At 34.3% G+C, this 23,964-nt stretch overlaps 1 protein-coding gene and 1 pseudogene across 1 annotated transcript in view; one reads left to right on the top strand and one right to left on the bottom strand.

The window, feature by feature from the left end:
- The first annotated feature begins 285 nt into the window (after window positions 1-285).
- LOC127232517 (uncharacterized) lies at window positions 286-398 on the top strand (annotated as a pseudogene).
- A 12,454-nt stretch (window positions 399-12,852) lies between these two features.
- Window positions 12,853-23,964, bottom strand: part of Epha5 (EPH receptor A5) — a 323,174-nt gene continuing 312,062 nt past the window's right edge. The window contains exons 17-18 of the mRNA XM_051198276.1: window positions 20,532-20,687; window positions 12,853-13,027 (exon numbers count right to left, since the gene is read on the bottom strand). Coding sequence (XP_051054233.1) covers window positions 12,922-13,027; window positions 20,532-20,687 — 262 coding nt within the window. The 3' untranslated portion in view covers window positions 12,853-12,921. The remainder of the gene's footprint in view (window positions 13,028-20,531; window positions 20,688-23,964) is intronic.

Below are 23,964 nucleotides of genomic sequence, written 5' to 3'. Positions count from 1 at the left end.
GAGTTCCCTCTTATTGTTTTCACAGGAAGTGGGATAGGAAGAAGAATGGATGGTTTATTTTTTATGGTTTAGTTGCTGTTGTGAAGAATAGCTACCAATAGTCAGTTAAGGAATGATGGGTTAACAATAAACAACTTTCCTGACTGGTTGCTGCTAGAGGTCAGTAGACAGTGAAGATAAGAATATAGAGAAACAGGTTACATTAATTAAAAAATCAAATCACCTTGGCCATAGATATTGTCATATTCTAACTTAAACAGAATAGCGTTTAAAATGCTATGTCCTGTGTTGTATGAAAGGAGAGAAGGTTAGCACTCCCCTTGAAAAAGGTGGAAGAGACCCTTGTGCCTAACAACGAATGGCATGTCCCTACCTAATAAAGTTGAATAGAAATTTATAGCAGGGAACTATCACATTGCAGAGTTCAACTCCAGAATATAAACCCTCTATAGAAGGCCTTACCATCAGATATGGACTAACCTAACTTACCTGATCCTAAATGTTGCTTTGTATGTTGCTTTGAATCTATAATCATTTTATTAGTATATCTTATTCTGCTGATAATGGTTTCTTTAAAGGCAGGTATTGAATTTTGAAAATCAAAAAGTAACCTTCAAAGAAGTAAAACTCAACAACATCCTATTTCATTCTCATCTTTATGTGGCATTCACAAAAAAAAAAAAAAAATATATATCTTCTATTAGTCCCACCTTCTTAGAAAATACGTTAGAAAAAACTTCCCCCTTTCATGCTAATTTGTGCTGCTATTCCTCAGAAATTGATTGCAGAATCTTAGTGCTATTTCCTCACTGGATCACATTATTTATATTGCTATGAGGATTTACTTTGACTGAAAACTAGCAGCCAAGTTGTACCTATGCATGGTCTTACAGGGAACATTAGAGAGAAAGCCATAAAAATTTTGAAGCTTCCCATAGCCTTCTATTTATTCTTTGTCTGAATCTAATTTAGGAGATTATTCAGAATATTCTACATGAAGAGTGTGCATCTCTTGATATCTCACGACACCTGATATCAATATTTGAGACATAATTTAATCAAAACACAAGTTCATGTGTTCCTTTCAGGGTTGTCCTTGTTACGTAGTTACTCCTGAACTGTGGATTGTGGTTTGGTTATCATTTGCTTTACATCTAGCATTCACTCATGAGTGAATGCGTACCATGTTTGTCTTTCTAGGTGATTCATTTTTTACAGATGAGTAATAGTCCATTGTGTAAATATAACAAATTTATAACAAATTATATATTCTTTAGTATGTAATTGTGGGCCACTGAGATAATTCACTAGGCAAAGAACCTCTCTAAAAGCCTAAGGAGCAGAATTTGATCAGCAAGACTCACATAGTGGAAGGAGAGAACCTATTTCTGCAGACAATTCATTTCTTTTCCCATCCATTCCTCTAGTCTGGTGGACCCATAAACAAAGTGTCCATGGAGGTACAAATGGAGGGTGTGGCAAAAATAGAGGGTATGTATGCGATCAAAAAAAATGGTCTCCTACTCCCCAAGGATGTCCTTGCTCCAACTGCTGCTTTATTCTAATATGCCCACATCCAAAACTAATACTGAGATCCCAATATAGTACCATTTGTAAGAGTTCCCAGTGAGTGGTCTGGTAGTAGGTTGACTACATTGGACTACTTCTGTTGTGAAAAAGACAGTGCTTTATCCTAACTGAAATAGTTATTCTCGTTGTAAATTTTCCTTTGTTTTACTTAATGCTTCTTCTAAAGTTACCACCCAACCCATGGACTTAGTGCCTTATAAGTGGGTGTGGCATTCCACACAGCTTTTCTTCTAACCAGGGAACTTACTTTACGGTGGGCTATTGCCCACCAAAATTATGTTTTAACCATGTTTACCATCATCCTAATGCAGCTGACTTGATAGAAAAATGGAATGGAATTTCAAAGTACCAATTAGTTAAAGTAGTCTGGAGAACAGATGAACATTCTCGTTCTGACTGCCAGCTTTCAAATAATGGTTTGGAGACATCTTATTAATTATTAAAGCTCAGCCTCAGCTCAGACTTGTTTCTAACTATCTCTTATAACTCAAATTAACCCATTTCTATAAATGTACATGCTGCTACTTGGCTCATGACTTTTACCTCTCCTCTGGTATGTTCTGCTTCCTTTGCATTTGCCTGGATGTGCTCTCAGAGTGTCTAGCTTTCTCTTTTCTCTGCCCAGAAGACTTGCGTATACTTCCTGCTTAGTGTTTTCAGTTGTTCATTACACTAATCACAGCAGTACACCTTCACAAAGTGTACAAATATTCCACAACATGTAAGGTAAGTGGATAATGGCTCTCCAGATGATAGTGCATGCTTTGAACATGCATCTAATTTGTGGGCATGTTTCTTCTATAACCAGGAGTTATAAGGTCCAGAAATCAAAAAGTGTCAATAGGAACATTTCTGTTTTTGTTATCCTGTATGACAGGAATATTTTGCTTTGTGTTATTGCAATGTCATGCTTTGTGTGTCTACACTTAGCCTGGGGAGAGGGATACTCCTTCCAAAGTACAACAACCTTTCTACTACCGTGGAAGCTAAAACTTTCCTCTGGCCACTTTGGTCTTCTGATAACCTTAAGTGAACAACACTGATAATGCTAGAAGAGAAGACTTTTCCAGACTACCTAGAGGAAATTGGACTCCCTTTGCACAATGGAGGTAAAGAGATTATGTCTTAAATGTAGATCCTTCAGTGCATATCTCAGTGTTAACATGGCCTGTGATTAAGACAATGGGAAATTATAGCAAGCTAATCCAAGCAGTGTGAAAAATGACCAAGACCCTTCTAAACTTTTTGTGCATGCTCCCCACCATGATGAAATGTTAAAAGCTATTAGGACTTGACATTCCATGAAAGACCAAATAAAAGGTTAGTATTTATTTGTGTCTTATTCCATGATGTAAATTGATGGTTTGTTCTTTCTTTCCTCCATCAAATACATTTTGAATGTCTGTGCTTTGACAAGAACTGTACTTATATAACAAGGTAACAGAATCCACAAAAGATCCAAGTACTTTCGGTTAACAAAAAATGGGTTACAAAACTGAAGAGAGAATTCTCAATAAAGGAAATCAAAAAGGCTGAAAGACACTTAAGAAAGTGCTCAACATCCTTCGCTATCAGGGAAATGTAAATCAAAACAACTCTGAGATACCATCTTACTCCTGCCAAAATGGCTAAAATTAGAAACACCAATGACAACTTATGCTGGAGAGGATGTGAAGAAATCCTCTGGGGGGAGGGGGTGTGCAAACTCGTATAGCCATTTTGGAGATCAGTATGGCAGTTCCTCAGGAAAATGGGAATCAGTCTACCACAGGACCGGGCAATCCCCCTCTTAGGCATATATCAAATTATCTACATCCGTTCAACAAAGACATGTGCTCAACTATGTACATAGCAGCATTATTCGTAATACCAAGAACCTGGAAGTAACATAGATGACCCTCAACTGAAGAATGTATAAAGAAGATGTGGCACATTTACACAATGGAATACTACTCTGCGGGGTGGGGGGAAACAACTACAATGGAGTCTTGAAATTTGCAGGCAAGTGGATGGAACTAGAAGAAACCATCCTGAATGAAGTAACTCAGTTACAAAAAGAGGAACATGGTATGTGTTAGCTCATATATGGATTTTAGACCTAGATCAAAGGATCATCATCCTATAATTCACACCACCAGAGGAATTAGGATACAAGGTGGATTCTAAGAGATTCATATAAGGTCCCTCACAGAAGGGGGAAGGGAGAAGTTCTCCAGAGCAAATGGGAAGTTGAGGGTTCAGTGAATGGAGAGGGAACTAGGAGAAAGAGAAGGGGAGGAAAGGAAAGAACATACGAATAGGAAGATTAAGTCAGGGGAGGAATAGAAGAGAGGACCGAGAGAGAGAGAGAGAGAGAGAGAGAGAGAGAGAGAGAGAGAGAGAGAGAGAACATAAAAGAGGGAGCCATTATAGGATTGAAGAGAAAACTGAACCTAAAGAAATGTCCAGAGACCTATAAGACTGACTCCAGCAAACAATTTGACCAACAGTGGAAAGGCTACCATGAATGCCCTTTCCTGATAATGAGATCAACGACTAACTTATCCACCATTATGGAGCCCTCATCTAGTACCTGTTGGAAATAGAAGCAAACACCCACAAGTAAATACTGAGCCAAACGAGAATCCAGATTTAGAGAGGGAGGACGAGACCATGCTGCAGAAACACATAGAGACAGCTGACCTGAACAAGGAGAAGCTACTGGGCAGCCAGACTGATAATTGGGAATCCAGCATGGGACTGACTCAGACCCCCTGAATATGGGTCTCAGCTAGAATGCCTGAGCAGTCTAAGGGACTGCAGAAAGTGGAACCAGGATGTATTCCTGGTGCACCAAACGACCCTGCAGGCACATCCCCCATGGAGGGATACTCCCTTAACCTAGAAACAGGAGAGAAGTCCTAGTCCCTACTTCAAATGACTTGAAAGATTTAGCTGACCCCTCTTGGATGGCATCACCCTACATGTGGAGGAGGGGTTGGGGGGGAGGGTGGTTGGGATTCATGTGGGCGGGGTAGAGATGGAAAGAGGGAGGTAGAGAGGGAGAGGGAACTGGGATCAATATGTAAAATGAAAAAAATACATTATTTTAAATTAAAAATAAAATATCCAAGTACTTAATTTCTGCTTTTATGAAAGGGAAGGACAGATACACATAATAGACTATGTAAACATATAAATACATATTTTCAAGGTGTTTCTAAAGAAATTAATTGTATAATTAAAAAAGAATTGTTGCTGAAACTGATACTTAGATATGTTTAGGGAGTAACCAGAACTAGGAAAATTTTTGATTGGATAATGCAAAAATAATAATAATACAGTACTCTTGGGGCTACAGAAGCCTCTTATTAAGGAAGAATTATACACATTGATCCTAAGGTTTGGTGTGCATTCCATTACAATAATAACAATAATAATAATAATAATAATAATGTTTAAAATTGTGTTAGAGACCTATTACTTCAAAATTGTATGTTCTACTTTGGTGATATTTGTTCTTTCTAAACTTGGACTGTTTAAATTGACTATAGTCTATGAGATATTTGTGCATCATTCCTGTTGTATTTGAAAATGCAAAAGACTTGTGCAGACCCAAGTGTGGAAAAATGAAATCCCAGTGTGGAGAAGGGAAATTGAGCACAAATTCCATCTCAAAGTAAGAAAATTTTTGCTACTGGTCGTTGCTTGGAGAAAGAAAATTTTCCTTCAATAGAGTGACACTGGTTATATTAACCACTCCTCCCAGGAGGCCTCATGCACAGGAATAGTTGATCAATATAAAATTAATTACTTGTTTGTTTTTGGTTTTTTTGTATGTTTGTTTTTTGTTTTTTTTTCTGGTGTGTGTGTATGCTGTTTACGTGTGTGTGTGTGTGTGTGTGTGTGTGTGTGTGTGTGTGTGTATTGCCTTAAGAGACAGAAAGAATATAAGGTTTGGAAGGTAGGATGCGGGAGCATTTTGGAGGATTTCAGATGGGGGAAAGAATGAAAATGATTATATCTGAAAAATAAATTGAAAACAAACAAAACAAACAAACAAACAAATCCTTAGATGGGGATTAGTGGCATAGGCTTTTAATTTTTTAAAACCAGCATTCTGGAGGCAGAACTGTTAGATTTCAAGGTCAGCCTGGCCTATAGAGGAAATTCACAAACACCCAAGGACTATGCAGGGAAACCAAGGCTTAAAATAACCAAATACATAAAAAAGTTTAAAAGATGAAAATTTAAAGATACAGGGTATTAATGATAATATTATAAATATAGTTTTAGTTTTACATTCATTTTATGTGTTGACAGATTTGCATGCATATACATATGTGCGTTTTGTGTGTGCGTGTGTGTGCACACACACGCACACACACACACACACACACACACACACACACACAGCCCTGGTGTCGGTTGACACCAGAGAAATCCATGGAATCTCTGGGATATCAATTAGTTGACCTACCAAGACCATGAAATGCTCTTAACTGTTCTATTTCCCTAACATTTTAAGCATTGCAAAAAAAAAAAAAAAAATAGAAAAAAAAGATAAGTACAGAACTTTTCTTTTCCTGAAAAAAAAAAGGCTCCTTTACCCTACCAGTTTCATGTTGTTTATTATTTTAATATGGTGAAAATAAAATTTTACTTGATATTTTATGTATAACTGACTCAGAGTGACTACTAGGATAGAGAAAATATGGTACACTTACATAATGGAGTACTACTATGCAGAAAGAAAAAAAAAAAGAAAGAAAAACAATGGAATCTTGAAATTTGAACTAGAAGAAACCATCCTGAGTGAGGTAACATGGTCACAAAAAGATAAACATGGTATGTATTTACTCATATATGGTTTCTAAATATAGAGCAAAGGATTACCAGCTACATTCTCCAGAAAATGTAGGAAACAAGGAGAACCCTAAGAGTGACATACATTATACCCTGGAGAAGGGGAAAGGAATAAGATCTCGTGAGCAAATTGGGAGCATGAGGGAAGGGGAGAGTTAGTTAGGAGGAAGAGGAGGGGAGAGGTGGGCATGACAGAGCAGGAAGATTGAGTTGGGGAAAGAGTAGGAGAGAGCAATAAAAGAGATACCATAATAGAGGGAACTAGTGTATGTTTTAAGGAAATCTGGCACTAGGAAAATGTCCAAAGATCTACAAGGATGACCCCAATCTAAGCAATAGTGGAGAGGCTACCTTAAATACCCTTCTCCAATAATGAGATTAATGACTATATTACATGCCATCCTAGAGCCTTCATCTAGTAGCTGATGGAAGCAAAAGCCAACACCCATAGCTAAACACTGTGTCAAACTGCTGGAATACAGTTACAGAGAAGGAGGAATGATGAGTAAAGGGGTCAAGACCAAGCTGGAGAAACCCACAGAAAGAGCTGACCTGAACAAGGGGGAGCTCATGGACCCCAGTCTGATATCTGGAAAATCAGTATAGGCACCCTGAATGTGGTGTTAGTTGAGAGGACTGGGAAGTCGATGGGGGGGGGGGGGAATCTCTGGTAATGATCAGTATGTATTCCTAGTATATGAATGGACTTTGGGAACCATTCCACATTGAGGGATACTTTTTCATCCTAGACACATGGGGGAGAGCGCCTTGGCACTGCTCCAAATGATATGACAGACTTTGAAGATCCCCCAGCCCCATGGAAGGCCTCACCTTCCCTGTGGAGCAGAAAGAAGATTGGATGGAGGAGAAGATAGGGGAGGAGGGATAGTGTGGAAATTGGGATTGATATATAAAACAAGCTTGTTTCAAATTTAAATAAAAAATTATCATAAAAAAGGAATTTTCAAAAATCTCTAACTATTTATTTCACTTTGTGTTTGCAAGCAATTTGTCAGCAAATACCTGTGCACTTCCAAGTTCTAGAGAACATTAGATATATTAGAAATGGAAACAATAAATATTTATGACAATTGTTTGATATTCTGGTAAATTGCAAACCTGGACAGTTGTTCTATGTTAGTGAAGAAATGATGTCCTCTCCTAAAAGAACTATCTGAACTGAGTGTTGGTCCTGGGTGAAGAATCACAAAGCCAAAAATGTTACTGCAGAATGAAACTATTAGCATGTGATGAGTAGAACCACAGAACCTGTAGTAAGGCTAACACTGTGATTGGTGGAAATGTAAAATTTCTTTTTTCCTCAGTGATCCTCAACTCTTAAGGGAGCCAACAATATGCATCTCAAAGGTAAACCTAAAAATTTCCACTGCGTAATTTCTTCTTCATAGAACATTTGATACCACATTATTCTAATTTTGTCAATATTAATTATAGTAAAATAGTAAATGTAATATAGGGAAAATTGTTTTTAAGTAATTTCTTTGTTTCTATTGCACATTAAGAACAAGGTAAGCCTAAAGACAACCCACTCTGCGTAACATGTGAGAACTGATATTGAAATAGATAAAAGTCCCAATTATAGGGAATTTTATACATCAGCCTTACTTGTGATTATTCTATATGCATCGTATGTCATTTTCTATGTTGAAAATGTACCAATTACAAACATGATTCAATCCATAGAATAGAGATACCACTTGCCATATTAAAATACCGCTATGATATAATACTTACAGAAATAAAAAGTCTTGCTTGTCAACCCCTCCTTGTAGCAATGTTCTCTTCTTACAATGTGACACAGAAATACATAGTGATAAGATTGTCTCAGGTTGATACCGCTTACAAAAATGTCCCCTTTTGTAGATAGTACAAATAACATATAATTTCAATGTTTTTGCTGTGTTTTCTGTTATTTTGTTTTATTGTTATCCTCAAGTGAATTTTGTATAATATTGTCACCATGAGTATAGGTTATGTTCTACAATCTTAGTTTTTGTAAAATATGTGTATAATCATCTTTTTATGTCCATAACTTAGAAAATAGACATTTTTGTCAGAAAAATCCTACATGAAAGGCTATAAATTTGAAAGCTTAAAATAGATAAAGTAGGACAATCAGAATCAGATATTACTATATTCAAAGGGATTTTATTTTCTGAAAAAATATAAAATTTAATATCTTACACTACAAAAACATGTACACAAACTGAAAGCCCACAGAAATGCAGATGGGAAACAATACAAAAAAAAAAAAAAATGCTTAGTCTTCCTTGATTTCACAGTGAGGCAGGGAGACATGATTTCTGGATGCCTAACAAAGAATCAGGCAAGCTGCCTCTCACTTGCATGAAAGTAAGTGATTTTGATAAACATTAAACAAAAGACCGAATCTGGTTTTCGTCTTAGACTATTACAAATGCATTGTGTTTAAACAATTAATTGCAAAGCTACAGTAGTTTAAATATTCACAAAGAGTTGAGTGCTCCAACTTCAGTTACTATAGCACCCAGCCTAAAAAGATGGGACATGGTTTTGCCAACTTTACTTTTTTCCAATAACATTGAGAAAAAGGAACTTGAATCTTGTTGTTATAAACAGATATTTTTAAAAAAAGAGAGTAGCAGCTTTTTCTAAGTGACAATTACATGGTCATTCTCAGTAAGAACATTCAACAATTGATTTATGAAAAAGACTCATAAATTAACAAGAACAGAGAAGAAAGTTCTTATCTATTTCTTTCCTGATACATTACTATATAATTAACAGCATAATAGAGGAAAAATATTCAATGTAACCAGCTGTGCTATAGCATTGAAAAAAAAAGATGACTTATTCAAGCTGTCAAGTTTTAAATAAAGCTACCATTATGATTCTGTTCATTGGCTCTTTAGTATCACCGTCGCCATCATATTGTCCCTACTCCTTATTTACATTGAGGTTAAACATCTGGCATAATTTAAACAAAGGCTATGTATTATCACATTTAATTCTCCCTCCTAATTTTTAGTAAAAACGAAATGAGAAAATGTTATTTTCTACTATGCGACATCACATACCTACTTAATCTCTAACACCTGACTCTCTTTGCCATCTAATATACCATTACAGTCAAAACACCTCCCAAAGGCAAACATTTCTCATTGTGCTTCTGAAAACCCACTTCGATAGACATACAAATACCTTCTTTACTGCCTTTCACTTCCACCAAGAATTCAAATAGCAGACGTGCAAATGCATTAATGCCCAAGCAACAGTAACAGCTCTGCTTTTACATGAGATGTGCAAGTTGTATCTTTTATATTACATAGTTGTTAGAATTGTTTCATAAACATAGATAAGGTGTTTCGTTATTTGTGACAATTCCAAAATGAATAATTGTAGACACACTTAAGTTTTCATAAAGTATTTCTATGTAAATTTACAATGATTCTATTACTTTAGAACACTGGGTTACTTAATAAAATACAGGGATTAAAAAACATGCACTTTAGAGTTTGTAAATGGTGAACGTCAACATCTTTACATTTTTTATATAAATAATACTTTTCAGAGACAGCAATATTTGTCAGATTGCATACTAGTGAACAGTGTGATTTAATATAAATTGATAAGCATAGTGAGTAAATGACTTTAAACAGAAGCAGTTATCTGAGAGCAATTCCCTATGACACCCTCTCACAGTACAGTTACATGTCACTTTACAAGTCAGTTGTGTGTGTGAAGGTTAGGGAATCTGTACTTAATTTGGGGGAGTTGGTGTGTAAGGAAATGAATCCACAGGAAAAGAATTCTCACCATCAGGATTTGCCAAGTCTAGTGCTGAGTGTCAGACTCACTACATTTCACAAAAGTGGGTTTCTCTCCCTCTTCCACTTCTCACATTTATAGATGAGATTGACACTTTTCAATTGGTGACAATTCCAATGGTGGACAAATATTTTAGAAAGGCATTCTTTCCTTTTTGGGGAGGCAATGCACGTATAATTTAAAAGTCTATTTCTTTTAAAATCTGATTGACATTCTCTGGAAACTCTCAACCAAACCGAGATACAGAGGAAAACTGTGGCTTTTACACATTCTTTCTGAATTACTTTCCCAGTGTAACTATTGGATTGCAAAGGGAAAAATAAGTTTGAATCAAATTAATTTTTATTCTATTGTGAGAAAGCTGACACCATTGCTCCAACAGACAGTCACTTATATATTAGTGACCCCCCAATAATCTCTGAACATACAAAGTTAGAAAATAATTTAGAATGTATTGTTTTTATGGCCATATAGCTGTGACTTGTACAAGCTCCAAAACATGCATCTGCAATTTTTTTTTGTTATGAAGTACTCTAAATTACTTTATCGCTTAGATTCAAATACATTTTCAAAATTCAGTAGAGTATACTAAAATCTTCAATTATTTTGTATGGTGGAAATTAGTTTTGATGATTTTATGTTTGTTTAAACTTATAAATACATCTTTGTAATGATGCTATCTGTCATTTTTAATGAGACAATATTAAACTACTTTATTAAACTATTTCTCTCAATATTGTCTGAAAATTTCACTAAACCAATAGAGATTTCTTAAATCTAATATGGGCATACAATGTTCACACTCTTTTTGGGTGTATTGATTTCTCCTTATTTCTTTAGCAAAGAACTATTTCATCTTTTAAAAATGGATGGGAAAGAAAGGAAGGAAGGAAACAAAGGAGGGAGATAGGGAGGAAACAAAGGAAGGAAAGAAGCCTTTTTCCCAATTGTTTTTCTTGCTTGGGTTAATATGGAGTGAAACATATGCCTTAAAGAGCAAGGACTACCACTCACAAAAATACTGACATCTGTCTTGCAGGTCTTACTTTTCTGAGAAGCTTTACCAGTGAAACACTCAAAGCCCTTCTTTAAGTTCTCAGCTCTTCAGAAATCACATACCATTTTCCTGATTTGATAAAGCACAACAATATAAAATACTGAAATATTGTTTAGGTCACTATCACATTTTTGAACATTTCAGGAAGCTTCAAGAACTTTACCCCAAATGATAGCCCTTTGTTGGTATAGTAAACAGAATATATTGAAGGAATATCTTATATAACTTAACAAGTATAATTTTTAAATATTTTCCATTGGTTCTTCAAAGTAGAATTGATGGTATGTAATGGGGGACAGGATTAATTAAGTTAACAACAAGTCATTAACGAAAAATGGAAACAAAATTCTAAGTAAGAAACAGTTGTTTTATGTTTTTTTATATTTTTTTACTACCCTATTAGTTCTAAACTTTTATAAATGAGTCACAATGAGTGTGATTGAATTGATGATCACAAGGGGAGCTGTTGAGTGCCCCCTGCCTGGACACTAACAGAGCCCAGCACACTCAAATCTCTCCCCATTCCATACTAATGTGCTCTTTTTGTCAGCTTTGCTCGTGAAAATATTTTGGAACCTAGAAAAGTGGAATTTCAGAGAAGGGTGTAAGATCAGTACCTGGAAATGATTTGTCAGAGATAGTAGAAAGTGCTTGTAAAAATCCAAAATATTTCATCTTAGAGATATGAACTGTTCAAATAAACTAATAAGTTGCTTTCAAAATGAGAGAAAAAGACATCAACTTGGGCTGGGTTTTGGTCAATGGTTTCCTATTTCTCTTATTCATATTACACTCTAGAATATGCTTTCATATTCACACCATCAAAAAAGCAAGCAGAACAATATTGTATGATATACAAACACACACACATGCACACACACACACACACACACACACACACATGTCCAAGGTTAATCAGTTCCTGATATATTGCAAACTATACACTTTATACACATTCATTATCTAATAGTCTCTAGAAGAGCAATTACAAGTAAATTATATAACACAGAAAAAATAAAAATAAATATCCACCCTGTATTGAACATTTCCTTGACCAAACAACATGTTTATGTTCTATTTTCTATAACTTAACAACATGTAATTGCATCTTAAATTACAAACTGTTTTTAAGAAGTAGTCTAATCATATTGCTCTTCAATACACTCATGTAGACAGTTAAGACTTGAAGTAAACGTCAGTGAAACGCAGCTTTCTTAGCCCACACATGGCTTTAAAACTTTTCCTTTCAAGTAGATCCCTGCAAGTTTTGAAAGGGGCTGCCTTAACAGTCTATAAAGGTGCTGTGTCTTGATACATTTCATGTACCAGATTCCGTGGAAGTAATGGGGCAGGGATTATTTAATATTTTAGTATAGGATGTTTATTCCCATTTTTCACTTTATGCAGATTCTGTTTGTTTCATGAAAAATGAAGACTCTAAGAGGAAGATCTGGAGATTTCAGTAAAATATTGATTACAAATTCAACGGCTCGAAAAAAGACCAATCTTTTTTCCCCTTTCCCCTATAATTGTTAAAATAAATCTCAGGGCTGTTTACAAAGTGCAGAGCTGTTCAATTGGAGAAGTGACCCCTGTGGAGGTTACACTGGCACCATCCCATTTACCAGCTGCACCTTTATCTCCTGAAGGCTGTTCATGATCTTCTTCTGGTGACCGACCAGAGTCACTCCCAGGCGCCTCAAATCCCTGCATGAAGAAAGCACACATTGGATGTATGTATTGATTCAGTTTGGAGCACACCTCAATATCTCACGCTGGCAAAGGGGGGTGGGGACAAATGTATTTCAGGAGTTAGTCACAAAATGGTGACAAGTTTAGATATTCACAGTCCAGTTTTCAAAAGTAGCCTCTAAAACTTTAAAGACAATCTATTCGCAGCCAAAAGACATGTTCAGGTATATTGCAGTGGATAAAAATAATAATTTAAATGGTACATAGTGGTGAAAATGAATGTTTACATATTCTCAATAATTTTAAAGGCAACGGGTACAATTTCATTGAACAGTACTGAAAATGTGATCCTAATACAGTGTCAAATGGTATTTTTGCTAAAAGAAATATAAAATGTAATTTTAAGTTTTGCACATTGTCAATTAAAGACTGATCCCTTTAAGAGTCTCATTCACCTGCTACTGGCTTCATAACAGGCAGCCTTACACAATAATTATTACAACAGTGCCTTTATAACAAAGGTTTGTGTCATTTTTTACTTTGGATTCAAAGTGCCAGAGTTTTATCTTTTACCAAATCACATGTCAGCTTTTGTTTTCTTTTGACATTTGAAAAATTCTGAAGACTACACAATTTCAAAATGTCTTTCATCCTAGATTCTTTTCCTGCATTGCAAAAACAATCTTACTATTCAAAAGAAATCTTAAACTGTTATTTTTCTAAACCCATAATATAGAGATGAAAAAACAAGCATATGCATTTTAAATGCAAGTTCATAGACTTTTGAAGGAAATTATTCTATGAAAGGATGTTTGAATAAATACTATCAGTCCACATATTTAGGAAATTATATGAACTAATTCTAAGAAAAATTAACACTTATAACTCATAATTATAAGTGACAAATGTCTGGTATATTAGAATTCTTTAGAAAGTCAACTTGCTAAAACATTAGTCCAATAATTTCCATTTTTTTGCACTCAGTGTCTTAATTTAAACGTTTTTAGCTATCAGATAGGATTGAAGATGATGGCAAAATCATTATAGGTAAAACAAAATACTTTCATGTAACATAAAGACATCTCTTAGGAAGAAGGCTTAGCATCTTAGCTCCAACATTGTCAGCCTTGGAACGACTCATCTACTAAGATAACTTCAAACTTCTTATCTTCATTATGGTTTCTGAATTACTTATGATAATTTCAGAAAAGAAGAAATACTACTGATACTTATGATAGTCATATGTTTCTTACAATGTGAATACTAAACATTCATTACAAGGTTTCAGCAAACAATATAAAAATAAAGGCTGATATGGTTTGCAAGAGAATCATCAGCAAATCATAGATTCAGTAACAATATACTTAGAAAGAAAGTCTCTATTGTTATCACAGGAATAGATAATTGAAGATTAAAGTACAAATAGAACACTTAGGTTGTCTTTCTTTACAATTAAATTGGCATTCAAGTGCTTACCATTGACTAGTAGAAAACAATGCCATTAGAGGGTTATTCTATTCATGAAGGTTACTTAACAGCCTTACTGGCTTCTACTGAGGATACTAGACTGCAAGGACAGAGTCCTCATAATTGCAGGGACAAAATTAATCAGTTAGTGATACATTCCTAATTGAAATATTCTCCATATTGAAAACTACACACACCTGTAAATGCAAGAATATCCAGTAATGCATAAAAATAAACCAGTTTCTCAGTACTAGAAAAGTGTTTAATGGCAACACAGAATTTAATTTTTTCTTTATGGATAAAGAGACACAGATATGGAAAATTTAAATTATTCAGCTGTAGAACATGTTAGTGGGCAACTAAGGTAAGGACTAAAAGCAGACACAAAAATTTGAAATTCTTACTTTAATTTCTTATCACTTTAGAGCTAATTTTGAAAAAAAATCACCTTAAATGCAAAAATTATTTCTGGTTTTAAAAAAAGAGGAAACTCTGAAAACATAATTGAATAAGAAAAATCCTCAAATAACTGAGTTTCAACATTGTTCCCACTGTTGGGCAATTCTAATCATTCTACAAGTTTCATGAAAAAATGTGGAAAGTGAAAATTTTAATAGCAAAGCATAGATCACCGACAGTATCAAAAGGACTAAATTTTGAGCTCAGAAATAATAATTCCTGATTTAAAAAATTAAATTGAGATAAGAAATTATATTTTAAAATGTATGTATGAATTTCACATATGAATTGTGAAATGCTATGAGGACTATGTCTTTACTAAGTAACATATGTATTTAAGTTACATACTTCATAATTACTCATGTGATCAGTAGATATAACATTTAAAGAATAATTATGGAATTTTCTTTTACTGAGTTAAAACCCCAAATATACTGGTTTTCTAATTCAAAGGACATGGACTTTTCACATGTAACACTATGAGTTGTAGAGCTTGTTTGCATATATATATGTTTATGCCACATTGTGACTATTGTCTGTAATGATATTGAATCATTAATTTGACTTATTTTTAATATGTGTAGCTTTGCTAATGCTGATGTGATTATAATTTATTTCTCCATGAAAGAATATAAACTGTTGATATATTGAGTTTGTCATGCTAAAAATCGCAATATTTTGAAGAACTGATTTTGCTTACTAAATACAGGTACATAGTGTGTGTTTATGGGGTTCAAAATTAATTTCTCTTCTCAAATGATTGAATTAAAGTTGTATAAAATAATAATTGACTAGAAGCTCTCATACAGATTTTAAGTTAAATTTGTCCTGATCTTTCCAATTAAAAGCACATAAAATAGCTTTTCAATATCAGTTATGTTTCTGATGTTCACTACACACACAGGTATATGGCCAGAACACTGAAAGTTTTTCTCTTACTTTTGCCCTCTCTCTTCCTCTTCCCTACTTCCTCTCTTTTATTCTCCCCTATAAGAAAAATAAAATTACAAAAGTAAAGCATTACACCTTAAACATTTTTATTAATAATATACAGTTTTTTTAAATAGAGTTTTGAGGTATTTCCTTAAATTTAATTTGTTACTTTAGGAGCTATGAAGTGATATATAGAGAAACAAATCAGTATAATTTAATGCTTGTGATAGAAATAATCAATAATATCCTTTCTAGTGTAAATGAGAGAGAACAAGTATTTATGCAATTTAAACCATTCTCAGACAATATCTTGGAAAATTAAGTTGGTGTTATATAAAATTATCTGAAGCTTGAATATCTTTCTTACAATACTCTCAAATGCGTTAAAACATTGTAAGTAGTTTCATCCCGCATTTTGGCTATTTCCAACAGTTTCTTTTATGTGTGTTTTCCTTTGTGAGTAGTTATATGCATATGTGCTTGTATGTGCACATACAAGTATGTATTCCTCTGTTTGTATATGTGCCATGTGCATGTGTATGCTCATATGTGTAGACATATATGGATACCAGAATCTGATAACTGCGTGTCTTCCCAAATTGCCTAACTTATTTATGTTCATGTATTCATTCATTTATTGAAACAGGGTCTATCACTGAACCTAGAGCCTATTGTTGCAGGTAGATTGACTAGTGAGTACCCTTAAGCATAGGCTTACATAGCCAAAAATGATGAGAATGGACATAGAAGAATGCATTATGCTGAAAAGACATGACATGTTTTTAAAAGATCTGTAATATAACATGGTTCCATTGCTTGGATTATATTTCAACACCTTTTCAAAAATTATTTTATGATAAAAAGTAATGAAAAACACTGGGGTGTTGAAGTAGTAGAACAAAGTAAAGAATAAAAAGTGCCTGAAACATATGGAACAACCCTCTTGATTATTAATAATAGAATGCACTTGTGTGTGTGTATGTGTGTGTGTATGAGTGTGTGTGTGTGTGTGTGTGAGAGAGAGAGAGAGAGACAGAGAAAGGAGAGAGAGAAGAGAGGGAGACAGGAAAAGAGAGGCAGAGATAGAGAAGGAGGGGCAGAGAGGGAAACAGAGAGAGGAAGATACATGGGGAGAGAGAAGGAGGGATAGAGAGACAGAAAAATAGAGGAAGATATCTTCTTCCTCATTTTCTGTTGTGCTTTGTACATTTTAGCACTATTAGTTGATTTAAACCACATTACCACTATCTGGATGGTAGAACAGAAATGAAACAGTAATGAATAATCACTCAACTCACAAAATTTTCGTTTTATCAGTTTTATAAATTAGCTGTGTACTGTCACCTTTTCCTGGCTTAATTTTAAAATTGCAAATAATCATCTGTGCAAGGTAAATAATCTTATCAAGAGACTATTCAATAATTTTGTAGAGATTATACCTTGTAATCACACACACACACACACACACACACACACACACACAAACACACAAACACACACACACACACAAAGAATATTAGCTTAATTGCATAGGTCACAGAAATAGTGAGCTCTCCTAAGCATGCTTTGAGAGCATACTAAATTATGTGTAATGATTTCCTTCACAGGTTAATAAAGCTATTTAGTTAGTTGGCACAAATTCGGATTCCAGATTTAGAAAACTATTGTTTTAGTATCATAGGACTCCATCATTACAACTGTTATAGGAATCTATTCAGCTTATAGAAAATTGGTATAATATTGAAATTCAATGGATTGTGCTCATTTTCCATATAACCAAGGTCTGACAGCACTGGCCTGAAAAGAAATCTACAAAGCAGCTTTGATTATGCTCTTACTTGAAATCTGTGACTTCAATTTCCAACTCGTCTTCAGCTCATAATTTTCCCTGTCAACAGTAACTCACTGCACTTGTACATGATAGTAGAGTCTTGCCATTTCGTCTCCAATAATTATTCAAATATGATTAATGTATACAGACAGAATAGCATGATTTGAGCAAGGCAGATAGGCAGCAGGCAATAGCATCTAAAGTTAAAAGCTAGTCTTATTGAGTATGCCTTACTTCAAGACACACAAAGTCTTTGTTTTTATTCCTCATACATGTACTGGCAAATAATTGAGAAACAAAATAATCCTTATTAAGGTAGTCTTTAACCAAAGGTTATAATGACAAGAACTGTTTCCCACTTATGTTTTTAAGTTTATTATGAACCCAAATTTGTCATGCAGTAACATTTTTAATGTATAATATGCAATTTTAATGTATAGTGTTTTGTGTATTTACTTTTTTGGTTGTTTAAACATTTTTTTCAGAACATTTATATGGCTATGAATATGATGGTCCCTTATTGGTTTCTAGGAATAACACTGTATTGTCTTAATGTAGTCTTTCATAGGATTCATACAATTAATATTTAAATAATGGTTGATGACTAGGTATACAAGGATATCACCACAGTGTTCCAAGAACATGCCCCTGAGTTGTGTGAGGACCCTATTTTTGGGGGGGGGTGTTACTTCTCAGCATAGGACAGCTTCATTTTTCTCTTTGTTAATGTAAAAAACTGTACAAATTACCTTTTTAATCCTTGACCAAGGAAGCAACTGCTGAGTCCTATTTTGTATTAACTTAAAATAATATTTTGATAAAACATACTAAATAGAAATACTGTTGTCAGAAAGAGTCATAACAAACAACAGAATTTACATCTTATAATGTCAAGCTCTCCAAATTTTTTTTTTTTTTTTTTTTTTTTTTTTTGGAAATAGCGTTCACATTCCCAGTGAGGATTATGGTAATGACTGTGGATGCTAGTAATTTGAAGCAATTTCCATAAGACAACAATCTTTGTCTTTACTCTTCTGTTTTCCAGTAAATGAATTAAAAGGTAAATTGAAAGAGGCAATTAAACAAAGGAACAATTATAAGGAGATAGAAGAGATAATTAGGTCTTAAGAAAGAATATAAAACAGAAGAGAGTTTAAGGGGTTACAGAAATAAATAAGAAAGAATTTTAAGAAATGAGAAAAATTAAGACCATGGTACAATAATATTACACATATCTCTACTATTTTCAGGTCCCCAATAAAATAATTCACAGAAAAATAACACTCACACAAAAATAACTTTAAAAATGGAAAAGTAAACAATATTTGTAACTAATTGTTACATATAATGTTAAATAAGAGCATGATCATATATTCTCTTAATAAAAACAGAGACATTGTTTAATGCAAATAATTTTATTATGTATTTACAGGTAATCTGACATTGGGTAGAAGAAATACCTACAGTATCATTTTAATATAAAATGACAAATGACTTTAATAAATTAAAATGACCATTTTTACTGAAAAATTAAATAGTAATTATGTAAAAATAGTTTTAAATCATCAGGAATATTTTTAGTGTACTTTTAAATTACAGCACAGATGAGTTTCTTGCGCATCAAAGAAATAATGGGTAAAACAGTAATGTCTTCAAGATGTGATTTCGTAGCAGCTGTGAGGATGGGATTAAGTAACCTAAGAAAGTAACCCAAGTGGTTATGATTTTATGTATGTTTAGCTACCAGTATGAAGGAAGACAGTGCTGGCACTGTGATATTAATCCATAGTAAGTAATGGTACCCTGTTACCTTTTGTGGGGATGAGCAACAAATTTAATGAATCAAGGATGTCAGAATGATAGATGGAATGTCTAGATAAATGCTCAGTAATGATATAACATGAAGGGATGAAGTTCAGACAGTAGTTTAGTGACTTAGAGCATCCTAACATTTTTAATCCTTACAACAATATTTTAACCTTTAAATTTGCAGGTCATTTGAAGTCAGTTATCATGACTTCACATGTTAAAACAGTATTAACTTAGATGTAATCTAGAAGGAACCACAATAGGACAATTAATTTTCACAAATAACAATTAGGCTAAAATAATTACACATAAAGAGTATATAATAACGTACAAATGACTTACAGTCTTAAAGAATTAATATTTAGCTGTAGTAATTTTTATTTAATAGGGTTTCATAATTTGTCCACTAAACGTGCAAACAGAAAAGGGCACAATTGGTTCCACTGAGATTGTATGAAATAACAACACATTAGAGGCAGGATCTAACATATCCTCAGACTTCAAGAATAAAAGTTGCACCATGTAGTTATTAAATGAGATTCCTGCCAGAGAAACTTTGATTAAGCTGTTCCCTGGGTATTGACTGTAAAAGCTGTCACTTAGAAATATGTTCTTTCAGTTTTTGTTTTTATCTTTTGTTACACAAGACTAACCATACCAATTGTGCTTACATTTTGTTTTGTTTTATATTTACATTTGTATAACATAAGTATAAAAACTCATCAAGAAAACATCTCTTTCCATAACACAAAGTACAAGACTTTGGCAAGAAATTGTAATTCCAATTATCCAAATACTCAAATGCTGTTTGTTTGATGCACGAAAAGTAAAGATACTGGTCACAAGAAGCATGAACCATGCAGCTGTTAACAATACAGGCTAAAAAAGACAAGGTTTCTTTGAAATCTGCCACATATGGACACGGCTTAACTGTTTTCCCTTGATTTCATCCACTCTAGTCTCTGAATATACTTTTCTTTCCCTAAGAATTATGTATAAATGATCAGAAAAATTACTCACTCCAAGGTCACCTGAGCCACAGCGTCCATTGAACTGTATCCATTTTCCATGAAAATCTCTGTGTACCGGCCCATCTTGATTGCTTCCAACCATTCACCTACTGATCTGTAGGCCCCAGACCCCAGAGAACCATGCTCAGCTAACAAAGTAGATACTCTGAAATAACACACAAAACACAAGTATTGGAATTAACAAACTGATCCCTTTCATTTTGTAATTATAATATTAAGTCACAGGCAAAGAATCTTTGGAAGTACAATTAAATTATAGGGAAAACACTCAATTACTTGCATAATAGACAATTCAAAATACATAAGTGGGAAAAAAACAAAAATAAGCTATTGACTTTTATGATATACTATGAATGTCTTATCAGAGCAAATTAGTATGTTTTCTGTGAAAAAAATACACTTCTTATTGTTCATTTTGATGGTGTCAAATTATATTCATTTAGTAAAATTTTAATCTCCAGCTAATATTTCATGTGTAACCATAGGCCTCTTTGAGTTTCCATTTTTTCTAATATAAATAACAAACCAACATAGCCAGAATAAAATTCCTTATTCTCTTCACCAATATGTCAAGTCGTTCCAATTATAGTATTTGAAACAAGAGTCCAATGCTTCCTTGTTCTCATTGTTTCTCACAGTTTATCTCAGTACACATTAGCCATAAAACTTAAAAGAGATTTTATGCCTGACCAGGTCTCTTCCACTTGTCACCTACTTAATTAAAGAAATCTTCATGGCAAATTTCTATTGCTAAAGGCAACATGTACTTCTAACACAGAACATAAAGGATCCATTCATGATCTGACCTGAAAGTCTCATCATACCAGAAGTCAGGAAAATATCCAAAGGAAGGAAACCTTTTCAATCTATGATGCCACTGAGTTACAGCAATGCTTAGCATTGTGCAATCACACTCACTAGGGATGCAGTAATGGTATTAATGTCATAGTGGTAAACAACAGCTATCCACTTGGCTTTAAGTCTGATCAGCAAAGGGAAATCATCTCTGGTACTGGAATCCTACCCAATTATTCAGTGTTAATGAGGTCATGGATTTTTAAGAAAAACTAACAACTGCTATTTCATTAAATTAACATAATGCCTAACTGATTCTAAATATTTAAACCTAATCCTATCATCAAAGAAACTTCTCTTTGCAACAGAGAGCATTGCAGAATCCACAACTGATCAAAATGCAGCAAACAAGTGACTATATGGTGCTCAGTCCCAAATGATAATCTTCAGTACAACTCCTGTCCCTAAAGCTCCAATGGACACAGCAGAAGAGGAGACAGGGATAGTATAAGAGTCAGATCACAGAAAAGTTTATACTCATGGACTCTCAACAATGTGAGAGTCTAAATAAGACCTGGAAGAATGACGTGGATATACATTCTGACATGGAAGGGGGAAAAGCCTCACAGGGCTTCAAACCTGGAAAAAAATTGTAGGCATCTTAGAGAGACTGATATTGGGAGAAACAGGATTACAGGATTTTTTCCCCCTAGGGACAAGTACCAGAACTGGTTATCCAATTAAATACATACAAGTGTGTGTGTGTGTTCAATAAAAGAAACCAGGGTAATGAATTTGGAGAATTTGAGAGAGAGAGAGAGAGAGAGCCAGGGTAAGTACATGGGAGGAGTTTAAGAAGAAATGGAAATGAGAAGATTATATAATTAGATTTTAAGTTCAAGAATGCAAATTAAAAGACATCTTCTTGTCTCTCCTGCACAGACTCTGTATCTTCTGGGTTATCTGGAATTCTATACTCCCTCTCCAGCACAGAAACAAATATAAGTTGTTACAATGATTTTATTTTTAAAAAATAAAATTTATTTATTTTAAATTTTATTTTATTTTTCAACCACAGTTCTTCCTCCCATTTCTCCTCCCAACCCACTGCCTTCTCAAGCCCACCCTCAATCCATTCCTCATGAGTAAGGGCTCTCACAAGGAATCAACAGAGTCTGACACAATACATTAGGGCAGGGCCAATGCATTCTCCCATGCATTAAGGCTGAGTACTGCATCCCACCCTAAGGAATGGGCTCCAACAAACTAGCTTTGTACCAGGATTGTATCAAGTTCCTACTGCCAGGGGCCCCTCTGATAGTACAGACTTCACAACTGTCTCCCATATACAAAGAAAGGCTTTATTTCGGTCCCTTGAATCTGTTTAGCTGTAGGTCTAAAGTTCATTAGTTTCCACATTAAACTGTCTCTGTAGATTTCACAATCATGACCTTGACCTCCCTTGCTCGGCTGTCTCTATTTCATCGCTTTTCCACTCCATCTCTCCCCACATCAACCATCCCCATTCTCCTTTGCCCCACCTGTTCCTAGTTTACCTACTATAATCTTATCTGATTTCCCTGCCCAGAGCAATCCACATACCTATGAACACCTGATGTTTGACAAAGAAGCCAAAATGCCACAATACAAAAAGGAAAACATCCTTAACAAATGGCAATGACATAAGTAGATATCAACATGCAAAAAATAGCCAATAGATCCATATCCTTTGTCATGCACAAAACACAAATTCAAGTGGACCAAGGACCTCCACATAAATCCGTCTACTCTAAAAGTGAGAAATAGCCTGGAACTCTTTGGCACAGGAGACCACTTCCTAAATATAACACCATTAGCACAGACACTGAAAGCATCAATCAATCAATGGGACCTCCTGAAACTGAAAAACTTATGTAAGGCAAGGACACTGTCAACAAGACAAAATGGCAGATGGGAAAAAGATCTTCACCAACCCCACATTAGACAGAGGACTGATCTCCAAAATATATAAAGACTCAAGAAACTAGACATCAAAATATAAAATAACCCAAGTGAAAAATGGGGTACAGAGCTAAACAGAGAAGTTTCACCAGAAGAATCTCAAAGGTCCAAAAGACATTTAAGGAAGTGCTCAACAACCTTAATCATCAGGGGAATGCTAATCAACGTGACTCTGAGATACCATCTTACATCTGCCAGAATGACTAAGATGAGAAATACTGAGGACAATGACTTTATTTTCTCCATCTCATCCTCCAGGGTGCTGGCTCCATAAACGGATTATATATAAATCTGCCAGATTGATCCTGGTGTCTTCAGCTCTTGGCTCACAGCACAACACAGACCGGGATGGTGAATATTTGTTGAACAATATAGTATACTGATTTATGGTCATTAATCAAAAATTTAGACTTATAAAAGATAGAAATGAAGAAAATAACAGGTTAAGAGAAGACTAATATTAAATTAAGTAATCATCACAATTTTGTAAATAGTCAATTCTAAAGGATATTACCGTAGGAAAAGCCCAAAAGAGTTTAGAAAATAAGATCCTTCAGTGAAAAAATAACGTACTAATAGAATTTCAAATATAATTTATATAGTTACCAATGTCATCAAATTTTTTA

This window comes from Phodopus roborovskii, unplaced genomic scaffold (assembly GCF_943737965.1).
Source record: "Phodopus roborovskii unplaced genomic scaffold, PHOROB, whole genome shotgun sequence".
NCBI lineage: Eukaryota > Metazoa > Chordata > Mammalia > Rodentia > Cricetidae > Phodopus > Phodopus roborovskii.
Note: the sequence above shows the minus strand (reverse complement) of the source record. Positions and strands in the feature narration are given on the sequence as shown.